This window comes from Ictalurus furcatus, chromosome 8 (assembly GCF_023375685.1).
Source record: "Ictalurus furcatus strain D&B chromosome 8, Billie_1.0, whole genome shotgun sequence".
Classification (NCBI taxonomy): Eukaryota; Metazoa; Chordata; class Actinopteri; order Siluriformes; family Ictaluridae; genus Ictalurus; species Ictalurus furcatus.
Window position 1 is genome coordinate 25,812,603 of NC_071262.1, and position 12,382 is coordinate 25,824,984.

Here is a 12,382-nt window from a genome sequence, read left to right on the forward strand (position 1 = left end):
TTAACTTCGCTGTTCCGATCAGTGTTGTGTAACATTGACCCCAGGCCATCACTTTAGAATTTATAGCAATACAAATGTAATATTTATTATAAAATATCAACTTAAGTGATGATAAATACTGAGGACAATGGGGTACTAAGGTGGGAATGAATAAAAATAAGGATGAAATCACCGTTTACTTTCAAACAGTAATTATTCTGAGCGGAATACAAAGAGCTGAAAACATGAGAATGACATTTGGATTTGGAGACATTTCCGATTCGGTCTCCACAAGTTTAACAGCGTATTGGTGTTAGGAAATGATATAAAAATCCAGGAAAGTCCTGTTTTAAAATGGCTACTCAGGTAAAACATAGCTGCTGTATGGTTGGAAATGATTTCGAGAAATGAGTGATTTGCTGTTCGCTATGTTGAGTGATCAGGTTGTGTTTTGTCCTTCAGGCTTACAGAGGCAGTGTGAAACCCTTTGTGCACTTCAATGCCAAGCAGGATGCCGATATCTTACGAAAAGCCATGAAAGGAATCGGTGAGGAAGCTATATTTATCCTGATGGACAATCTGAGCTTATCAAGCTGGTTCTGTAATCACGTATTCCATTAACGTCAAATATAAAGGTCAAACTCTCTCTCTCTCTGTGTATGAGTGTTTCTTTCTAGTGAAAATACATGAATGCAGCAACTGATTAATTCTAAGTAACTCTAGGCTGCATGTCTGTAAGGGTAAAAAGTTCAGACAGTGACTAATGATCTCATTGTTCTTACTTCACCCAAAATCAGCCATCTATATCTATTAAAGTGTGGTAATTACCAGACTCTGTTACTCACTGTATGTGTGTGTGTGTGTGTGTGTGTGTGTGTGTGTGTGTGTGTGTTAGAATGACTCACACTATTTGCATACTAATTAATAACAGCACAACTTGCCATTTAATTCTTAAATTCATTATAATAGGTTAGTAAATAAAAAATGATACGTGAAATGTGAGGAGTAGAACGCAATGAGGTCCTTATTATTTTCCTATTGTTTTGCACAGGGAAAGTTTTATTGCACTTATATTACAGTTTATTAAAGAATGACATTAAAGGATTACTTTTATCCATTTCTAGTTACAAGTACTGTTGTAGAATGATGTGTCCTCGAGACACATTAATTGCTGTTATGGCTTTTGACCATAAGGTTCAGAAACGTTCAACCAGCAGTATATAATAACATCATATTGCTGGTAAAGGAATAGGTGCACTAGTGTGCATGGTTGTCTCATAAGTGTTTAATAAGTGTCAGGAAATTTCTTTCGGCTGCAACCATTTTTCCCAGCACTGTTGTGATCATTACAAATATGTAACTGCTGCTCAGCATGTTTTTACATATGGTCTGAGATGGTTTAGTCATTCTTAACTCTGCGTGTTACAATGCACAGGCACTGATGAAGACACCATCCTCATGCTCTTACCCGCCCGGAACAATGACCAGAGACAAGAGATCAAGGCGGCGTATAAGAAAGCGCATGGCAAAGTGAGACACGCTCATGCTCACATTCATTCCTTCATCGCTGATCCTAATGTGTTTCTTTCATTTCATCTAGCAATCTTAAACTTAACATATTTAGTTGTAAATCTCAGCGATTGGCTTTTAAGTATGTTAAGGACTCTGACTGAGTTTGATCCTCTGTATTGTATAGTGTTTGCTGAGGTTAAATCGGATTCATACTGAAGGAGGCTAACTGTTGAAGTCAGGACTATATAATAATATGCATTTAAAATTGTGCAAGTGCAAAAGAATGTGATCAATAACTAAAGAATCCAGTTTCAGTCCCCCTGGGCTGTACACGTTAGTGAAGGATGACTCTCTAGGGAACCTTTATTAACAGGGCTGTCAAGCCAAGACCTCAATTACTTTGCAGTCAGTCAATAACTATATATAATCTTTACAGCCTCTCTCTCTCGCTCTCTCTCTCTCTCTCTCTCTCTCTCTCTCTCTCTATTTTCTAGGACCTGGTGAAAGAACTGAAGTCAGAGCTGGGAGGGAAGTTAGAGGACCTGATCATGGCTCTGATGTATCCCCCTCGTGTGTATGATGCAGATCTGCTCCATAAGGCCATCAAGGTGCTCTCAAATACTCTCACTTCTGGGTTTTTTTTTTGCTTTTCAATTATTTGAAAAACTATGTGAGACCATATAATTATATGTTATTTAAAATACGATATAAAACATTTACTCGCATCAAGATATCCAGATTGAACAAATATATAAAATGTATTCACCACCGAATGGCATATTGCAGATGATCAGCTTTTCTATTTTAGCTAAGGAATAAATCACAATGGGTTGATTATTATTGAAAAATGCAGTTATAAGGAAAATAATCCAGAAAAGCGGAAGCGTGCAATGGATTATTTTTTTTCCAATAACAGCTCATCCCATAGTATTTTATTTATTTTATTCCCCTAATACCACAGCGATTTGATTTCAGTGATTACAATTTTTAACGTATTAATGAACTACACTTTGTGCTTTTTAACCATTCCTATTGGTTATTCCTAAAACCGGTGCTTTTTAACCATTCCTATTATCAATTAAAAAAAGAAAGGTTGTCATGTTACAACTCCTCTTCCCCGAATACTTTCCCAAGGGGAAAATATACTGACTGTTGACTGTGCTACCACTGAAGACTCCTTCCATAAATGTTAAATAAATGACTATACTGTTTTCTTTGATGAATGACAACACATTTAAAAAATACAAAAAAAAAAATACTCCCTAATTAGACTTGCATTGTAATGCATTGGAATGAGTACATTAATATAAACCTGTCATTTGAATTGTAGCAAGGACTACTAGTATTATAGAAAATTAATCAACACCTTCAGAGTTGAGAATTCAACCATGCTGTGGTATAAGATGCAAAAACTCTGTCCTGTCCCATGTTCTGTCCCAGGTTAGATATTTCAGCTCTCTGTTTTTTTTTAAATATAGAAAACCACTAAGAATAAACTATTTCTTTCTTTCTTTCTTTTTGTCACTTTGTCCAGTCTGCATACAAAAACGGTCCTCCTATAATGGTTATATCATTTCAAAAAACATATTTTGAAAGTTCTATAAGAATATGTGTTTTAAAAATCACATAGTATCTAAACTAGAGTACGGTTGTAATGTACAAGTGTCTAGCTTTAATATTATTTACCTTCTGTAATATATTATAGGGAGCAGGTACTGATGATAAAGTTCTGATCGAGATCCTGGCCTCCAGAACACCTGAGCAGATGAAGGAGATCATCAAGATATACAAAAAAGGTAATCTTTACCATCCATCCATATTCTATACCACTTATCCTACACAGGGTCACAGGGAGCCTGGAGTCTATCCAAGGGGACTAGGGGCACAAGGAGGGGGACACACTGGACAGGGTGCCAACCCATCGCAGGGCACAATCACACACATTCACACACTATGGACAATATGTTAATGGAAATCAGCCTACAATGCATGCCTTTGGACTTGGAGAGGAAACCAGAGTACCTGGAGGATTTACCACACCTGAGAAAGATATTATGCTGTATATGTATATTATAATATGTTTATAATCCCACTACCATATGTCACTCAGAAGAGGATGGGTTTCCTTTAGAGAATGTGTCCAGTTAAGGTTTCTCATATTTACTCAATTGGCAGATGCTTTATCCTAAATGATTTCTAATTGAGCTGAGCAGTTTCAAAGACCACTAACAGCAGTGCCACCATTCCTCTCATCATCTCTAGATGTTTTTTTTTTCCTTTTTTTCCCTAATGGCTTTCTGATTAGGGATCTAGAGCTAGGCTACATCTGGATTTCTGTAAAGCATCAATGTGACAATGTCCAAATGATGAAACTGTCAGTTAGAAGTTCATTACAAGGTGCGAGTTTTCAAGTAGGCTCCAAGATTTATTGCTAGAGTTTCTATTATTCCATTGTGAGAAACCCACTGTGACACTGTGTGCATTCATAGCCACCAGACGCCAGTGTGTGTCACTTGATCCAGAAACATGAGAAGGAAAAGCCATTCCTTATACACCAATGGAAAATATGACGGAGGAAGCTTTTTAAAACCCTTCTGAGCCCTTCTGATATGTCCCGTCCGGCTCCATTATGGTTTGAATTGTCGTTAATCATTTGTTCTTCTCTCGTGTTTCAAAACCTAGAGCATGGAGGCAAGCTGGAGAAGGACATCATGGGAGATACGTCTGGACATTACCAGAGGTTGCTGCTTATGCTTTTACAGGTAAATCATGTGATGTTAATTCTTTTTATATTAAATTATACACTCACAGCCCATAAGAGGTTATGATTTGGACGAAGTAGTGGCTCAGTGCTTAAGGTTTTAGGCTGCGGGTGGAAGGTTGTGAGTTCAAATCCCAACACTGCAAAGATGCCAAGGTTTTGTCTTTGAGCAAGACTTAGAACTTAACCCTCAACTGCTCAGTTGTATCAAGTCTCATTTGTTTTGAAAAAAAAAAAGCATCAACGAAATTGAAATACAAGATGTTGCAAGTGTCCAGTCTTCACGTGACGTCAAGTGTCCTTGAGCAAGTTGATTAACCCTTTAATTTCCATTAGTGGAGATCCCTTACTCTTGAAATGACAGACTTGTCATATTAGTTTCAAAATAGTTACTGAATATTTCATGGTGATTCCCATCTAATATGCTTTAAGCTGCATAATTAACACATCGACTTGGCTGAAAAGCATCAATTAAACACAATGCAAATGGAATGATACCAGAAAGCGACACAAGGGCAGAAGGTCAAGCTACAGTTAGTTCGTGCACGGAGGTCAAGATGGTCAAGATGAGAGATGATAGAGTGAAGCCATGGAAACAGTTAGATAGGTGATAACACAAGATCAGCCATGATCTCACCACTATCTGATTAAAACTGCTCTAAAGGTGGTGCAAGCGTGAGGATTAATTGCATCTGGAGAGTAAACGGCTGGTAACTCAATCGCACGGGTTGCCAGGTAAAGCTGAGTACAAAGCTCATCAGCTCTGTCTAATGAGGAATTGCAGGTTGATATCGGTCTTGCCTTGCAAAGTGTCTTGACTTTTAATGTGCTTTTGTTCTCTTTAGGGAGAGAGGGAGGAGGGAGTGGATGAAAGCCGAGTAGAGAAAGACGCCAAGGTAAACAGATCATGTTTATGTCTGCTTTTTTTGTCTTCTCTCACCTAAACGAAACAATAATAGGAAAGAGGAAAAAAGCTCATCCTAGGTCATGTGGATTCTAAAAAAAAAAACACTGTATAGATCTACAGATGAACCTCTATACAAAATCAAGATATTCAAATAATAATGATGCTTTCTTTGTTCTTTGTTTATTAGTATGTGATACAACAGAGGTGTGACACGTTTTAAGGTGAACTTACAGGTAACGTGATGCGCAGGTTTACTTTACAGATGTCTTGCTGGTCGTGTTTCAGGAATTGTTTGCCGCCGGTGCGAAGAAAGCTGGCACAGATGAAGAAAAGTTCGTCCAGATCCTGGGCAAGAGGAGCATCGAGCACCTGAGGCAAGGTAATTGCAGGTGTGTGTGTGTAAATACTGAATGAATGGTAATGGTCAAGAGTATAACAGCCATATTTACAATAATATAACATAGTAAAACTGTGGCAGTGATATGAATCAAATCGAAGCGGCAATATAAATATAAACTTTGGTATCGATTATCATTGATTATTACGGAAAAATGTCAGAATGTCAAGAAAATCTTCGTATTGTCTAACGATGTGTAAATAGGCTAGCAAGATGAACTCTAACACTTCAAATAGTCCTTCTCTACGTCATCATTTGTGAACTAATGGCCTAACATGGTTCCTGAAACAAAGTTGGTCAAACATCGATCGAGACTTTCTTGTGGTGTAACTCTTACTGTTGAAAAGTCCTGGAAGACTTGTTCCATAAATAAACATCTCCATACAGTAAACATCAGCATATGAATGGCTATACTTGAATAACCACACAAATGATAGAAATTATAACATATTAGAAAGAGCACACTGATGTAAACCTACGATTTGCCTTGCAGCCAGAACTAATGCCAGAGCTGCTGTTATAGAAAATTAATCAGCACCTTCTGGCCAATCAGAATTGAGATTTCAACAGCAATGTGTGTATAAGTATATATATATATATATATATATATATATATATATATATATATATATAGTGAGAGAGAGAGAAAGAGAGAGAGAATTAGCAGCTACTATAAAACATTAAAGTGAATGTAAACTGTAGTAGCATGGTTGAACCTTTACTACTGATAGTTAACACTGAAGTATTGCAAAAATATTGATGGTCTAGTCAACTGTACTGAATTTATTAATGCTAGGACACAAACTCTTTGAATAGTAGAAATGCTACAAGTGTTCCTTCTTCTTTGCCCTAGTGTTCGATGTGTATAAAAAGATAGCCGGTTGTGACATCGAAGAAAGCGTTTGCGGGGAGTTTACTGGCAACCTTGAGGCATTGCTCATAGCAGTGGGTAAGAAAAATGCAAATAAGAATAAAAATAAAGTGGAATATGTTGATGAATGGAATGGAAATGAATTTTCTTCATTTTTTTTTTCTTCCCAGTGAAATGTGTGAAAAGTGTCCCAGGATATTTTGCTTACTGCCTACGTGACTCTATGAGGGTAGGAATCACAATTTTAGTTCCACTGGGAAAATAGCACCAGTTGTTTTTTTGTTAATTTGTCTGTGTTTTATTTGCTTGTCTAATTTCCTCAGCGTGCCGGCACTGATGACGAGACTCTGATCAGGATCTTGGTGTCCAGGAGTGAGGAGGACATGCTGGACATCAGAGCCCAGTACAAGAAGATGTATGGAGAATCATTGTACCGTACCATACAGGCAGGTGCAACACATTCACACCTTATTACTCTCACATTACTCTCCCCGCCCTCCTCAACACACACACACACACACACACACACACACACACACACACACACACACACTTAAGCAAAAGTCAGTGTAGAAGGTCAAGGTAGAGCATGGTGTGAACTGGAAGTGCTGAAGTAGGAGCAGTCTTATTGCTTTCATAGCAGGATAAAATGACAAGCAGGACAGCAGGATAAAATGACAAGAAAGTCTAAAGGGATACAACATTCATGTCTGATTTTGTGTTTTTCTTTGTCTTCAGGATGACACTGATGGAGATTATGGAAAAGCCCTGCTATACCTCTGTGGTGGAGATGATTAATTCTCACTTTTATTTATTAACATATGGTTTGCTTAGATCTGCTCATTATTCCTATTTATCATCTCTGTCATTCTTAGCCATAGGTAAACTATTTTATATGTTTTATATGTATACATATATAGAGATATTGCAGATAAAACTGTTTCCACTCTCATGTGTACTTTGTATTTTAATCTTTAATTGTGTTTAATGTGTTCATGACTCAGTAATGCAGTAATTCAGTGGTTGTAGAACTTACCAGGATGGAGGTACCAGAATCTTCACCAGAGTAGTACAAGTGACTTAGTGATATCGTGTGATGACATATTTATTGATTTTGAAATAAACCTTTTTTTCCCCCCATTTATTACATTTTCAATTTTATACATTTGATTTCAGATTAAAAAGTGTTCCCTGTTACGTTACAAATGCTTGTCATTAGGGTGACTTTTGTGTCTTTAGTTGCCGAAGCACTGTGAAGTTTATCTTTAAAATTTCATTAATGTGTAATTAATTATTAAATCATTAGGATCCTTGGTGACATTCCTAATTATTAAAAAATAATGACTTATTAAGATATGGGAACGAGATCTTTAAGTCCTGGGAACAAGATAAGTCCTTGCCTGGCTTAGTAACGTGAGGGAACAAGATAATAATTACCATTAACAATGCAAAAATGAACTATTTTATTAAGAAGAACAAAATTAATTAATAACACATTGTGCGTGTAAAATTGTGTTGGCTGCATCTTAACTAAAAGAGAGAAACCCAAGATTCTTGTTGTTTTAGTAAAACCCTGCATATATTCACTCGATAGATACAGTGCCCTCCACTAATATTGGCACCCTTGGAAAATATGAGCAAAGAAGTCTGCCAAAAATTGTCTTTATTGTTTAACATTTTGATCTTCTGTTCAAAAAAATTATAATTATTTGATATCCCTGAGAGCAGAGCATTTTTTTTAACAAAACATCAAAAGGTTAAACAACAAAGACACTTTTTCACAGACTTCCTTGCTCATATTTACCAAGGGTGCCAATATTTGTGGAGGGCTCTGTAGATAGATAGATAGATATATAGATAGATCCCAGAATGAAATTTACACATTACAGCAGCAAGCAAGAAGTGATCAAGGAAGGACTATTCAAGAACTAATAAAAATAAATATATTCAAGGGGAAAAAACTATATATGTACTTCATATTCTATACTTATATATAAGTATAGAATATGAAGTATACATAACCGTATACACAAGTCCTCTGAGTAAAGTAAGATTGACAGTGCAGGGGTTTTAGAGAAGAATGAAAACAAACATGGCTAGCTACAGCACTGTGGATACATCACAGAAGCAGATGCAATAGCGTATACTATAGTACTAGTAGCGTATGAGGCCACACTTCATTATCTCAATCCCTCATGTTCCTATTTTTTGGTCACGACTTAAATATCACGTCCTCTCACGTTTAAAGCTCATGCTCACATGTTATTTTTGATTAAGTGATCACCAGTAGGACACTGTAAGGACCACTGTTATACACAGGACACATTAATATAGTACATAACCTTTGGACATAATCTAATGTTGTTGCAATGGCATTTTTGTGCCAGTAGGTGGCAGAGTTGTACTGACAGGTCAAATCCAGTTCATTGACTCCGTCAAAAGAAACTGGATGCTCACCTAAACCAGAAAGAAAAAACAATACCGCAGTTATATTCACCTAGAAGGACCTGTTTGAGCAAAGATGGCAGTATCATCATTAGTCCTAGATTACATATACCGACCAGCCATAATATTAAAACCACTCACAGGTGAAGTGAATAACTGTGTACCTTGTTACAATGACACCTGTCAGGTGGGATATATGTGGGGGATATATTAGGCATCAAGTGAACAGTCAGTTCTCAGAGTTTTTGTGTTGTCGAAGTCGAAGCCGAACCATAACAACAATCATATAGGAATGATCAGAGAGAGGACTAGAACGTGGAATGAATTTTCAGTTTTCATACGATTATGAACGTATGAGCAAGCAAAACATATACACTACAGAAACTACAGCTTACCAGGTGAAAATATCTTGAATATAGTTACATTTATCTTCTATTTCCTATTGTAAGTTTGCAATAAACCAAATATAAGATTATTAATCATATTTCGAGACATTTTTGCTCATTTTGAGATTTACGTTTTCTGTTTATATTCTGTTGGATGATTTTGCTTCTTTCCAGAAATACAGCTTCATATGAGCAAAATTATCTGCCAATAGTACAAGATTATATCCAGTTTGAAATTAGTAAAAGAAAAATCTAGAAATAGGTTTAATAATTGGGGACACAGCGACTTAGTGGTTAGCATATTTGCCTCGCATCTCCAGGTTTGAGAGTTTGAAACCTGCCTCTGCACTGTGTTTGAGGAGTTTACATGTTCTCCCTGTGCTTTGGGGTTTCCTCCGGGTACAACATCTCCAAAGACATGCACTGTAGCCTGATTGGCATTTTTTTTTAATGTCTGTAGTGTGTGAATGGATATGATTGTGCCCTGCATGTGTTGGCACCCCCACCAGAGTGTCCCACACATTGTGCCTCAAGTTCCCTGGGATAAGCTCCAACCTCCCCGTGACCCTGTGTAGGATAGGCGGTACGGAAAATGGATAGATGGAGGTTTAATAATCTTATATTTGGTTTGTGGTAATCTTATAACAGGAAATACTAGCTAAATTTGACTATACAGTCCCCTCCAAAAGTATTGGGACAGCAAGGCCAATTCTATTGTTTTCGTTATATGTTCATAGGTGAAACCCACGGCTCAAACCAAAAGTAGACATTCAGAGCTATTCATTGTTTAAACAATCAATCTAACAGGACACATCTGGGCAGCAAGAAACATCTGTTCCAATATTATTGATCACTGGAACAAATGGGTGGGTTCAAATTAAAAGTTCAATGTTCTATGTTGTTTAACAAATCTATCTACATGAATATCCAGAAATTGCATCCCGATCTCATTTTTAATATTTAATAAGGTTTTTAATAAGGTTTCGTCGCTGCTATTTTCCTCTTAAATGAGCAACAGGTTGAGGTTTTTTTTGTTTTGTTTTTTTGCAGAGATTTGGCAAATACACAAAATGTAATTAATTATCATCCATGAAGCTATTAAGGACATCCTAATGATTTAATTAAAAATGTAAATTAAATCATGTAAATTAAATCAAAGAATCAAGTAATAATTTCCTCATAATATGAATAACAGGGTTGTAATTTCAAAGTGACCTCATTAGTCAATAGCACAACATAAAAAGGAAAAAAAGAAAAGAAAAGGAGAACTTACTTTTCTTCTTCCCATAATCTTCAGGAAATTCGCATGATGCAACTTCCTGTTTGCAAGATGCAAGGGTCTGTAACTTTTGAGTATGGAATATTACAAATGTTTGATAAGGGTTAATGTGCTGAGTGAATGAACGAAAGTAAAATGTCCATTTTCAAAACCTATAATGGACGACTCATGGAAAAGTTTGTTTCACTCACGAGACCTTAAATGGATTCCAACATTAATGCAGAAATAATATGATTTTTAAAGCATTATAATGAGTACATCTAAAGGTAAAGTGGAGTTATAGAGAGCTTGGATGAATGCTGTAGATTTTGTAGGTTTTGTGTTGGGTATACAGGCTGTTATGAAGCAAACGTCACCTGGGTTTATAATGTCTTTTACCTTTACTGTACGTACAGATTTGTAAATATGATATCAGTGGACCACAAACGCCACTTCCTTCCTAGAATCATACTTAAATACATCACATATTTTTCCACATCTTGTCATGTTTTGTCTCAAAACAGAACAATTTTTTAATTATTATTATTATACATTCCATCAAGTAATTAGTTTTTTTTGTTTGTTTGTTTGTTTACTCTTTTTACTACAGTGAAACATAAAACTTTCAACTTCATGTTTTTTTTAATTGTCACGAATTCCAATTTGGTACAATGTGACACTGCCCCCTAGTGTTTCCTCTCTCTCTGGCTCTGTGTCTGTCTTGCTCTCTCCTCAATCTGTGTCTCTCTCTGTCTATGTGTCTCTCTATGTGTCGATCTCTCCTTCTAACTCTCGCAATGCGTGTCTCTCTTTCTCTCTCTCCTCAATGTGTCTCTCTCTATCTATGTGTTTCTCTATGTGTGTACCTCTCCTTACTTTCACTATATCACTCTCTCTCCCTCTCTCTATGTGTCTGTCTTGCTCTCTCCTCAATGTGTCTCTCACTATCTATGTGTCTCTCTATGTGTGTATCTCTCCTTCTTACTTTCTCTATGTCTCTCTCTCTCTCTCTCTCTCTCTCTCTCTCTCTCTCTCTCTCTCTCTCTCTCTCTGTGTCTGTCTTCACACTCCATTAAATGGAAATGTTACTTAAATATTTTGTCCAAATATATCATTTAGAGGTTTGTGGAAGGGATTAACTTAGATGAGGTTTTTTTCATGCAAGTCATGTTCACTAACTTCTCAACAACATTTGTTTCAACTAATACTTTTTCAAAATCAATTTTTAACACTATTTTAGTATATCAACACAATGTTGTATAACATCTAGTGTAACATCTAGGAGCATAGCTCATAATTTGTTTTGGACATCCAGATGTTTATTTTACAGTCTGTACAGGAGTTTTTTGTGATCGTTGCAGCCAAAAATGTTTGATTTTGCTGCAGCTTTTAAAAAAAGATTTGCGATGCAACTCGCTGAGATTTTTGGGCTTCTTTGCGGAAAACCACTTGAATTGGCGAAATTGCACAAAATGGTCTGCCGCAGTGATGATCGTTGGTAAATGAGACCTTTTAGCTGTACTCATGTTCGACGCACGTGAATCGAAGACGGCTTCGAAGACGAAGACGGCTCGAAGACGGCTTTATGTAACGTCACATGTTGCGTTGTGATGACGTCACATGACGCGTCTTGGCCCAAATCTGTGGAAAATGTGCAGTCATTTTGAAAAATTGCAAACTCTTCCAAATATTGCAGAGTTTGCTCGATTTTGTGTTCATTTCTGCGATCGCAAAATCATGAAATCCTGGAAGAGCAGGACTGATTTTTGGTGGCGTGCTACAAAGCATTGCTAGATTCCATTCAGACACAAACGTCTCAGAAATTGTTCAAATTATAATGATTTAATTGTTTTAAAAAGATACCAC

General features: G+C 36.6%; 1 protein-coding gene across 1 annotated transcript; it reads left to right on the forward strand.

Annotated features, from left to right (window-relative positions):
- The first annotated feature begins 333 nt into the window (after window positions 1-333).
- anxa5a (annexin A5a) lies at window positions 334-7,323 on the forward strand. The gene is made up of 12 exons (XM_053631931.1): window positions 334-345; window positions 442-526; window positions 1,415-1,509; window positions 1,986-2,099; window positions 3,197-3,287; window positions 4,174-4,253; window positions 5,098-5,148; window positions 5,445-5,538; window positions 6,410-6,505; window positions 6,598-6,656; window positions 6,751-6,873; window positions 7,166-7,323. Exons 1-12 carry the CDS (start codon window positions 334-336, stop codon window positions 7,223-7,225), a joined length of 960 nt encoding a protein of 319 aa, XP_053487906.1. The 3' UTR covers window positions 7,226-7,323.
- Window positions 7,324-12,382: the final 5,059 nt, after the last annotated feature.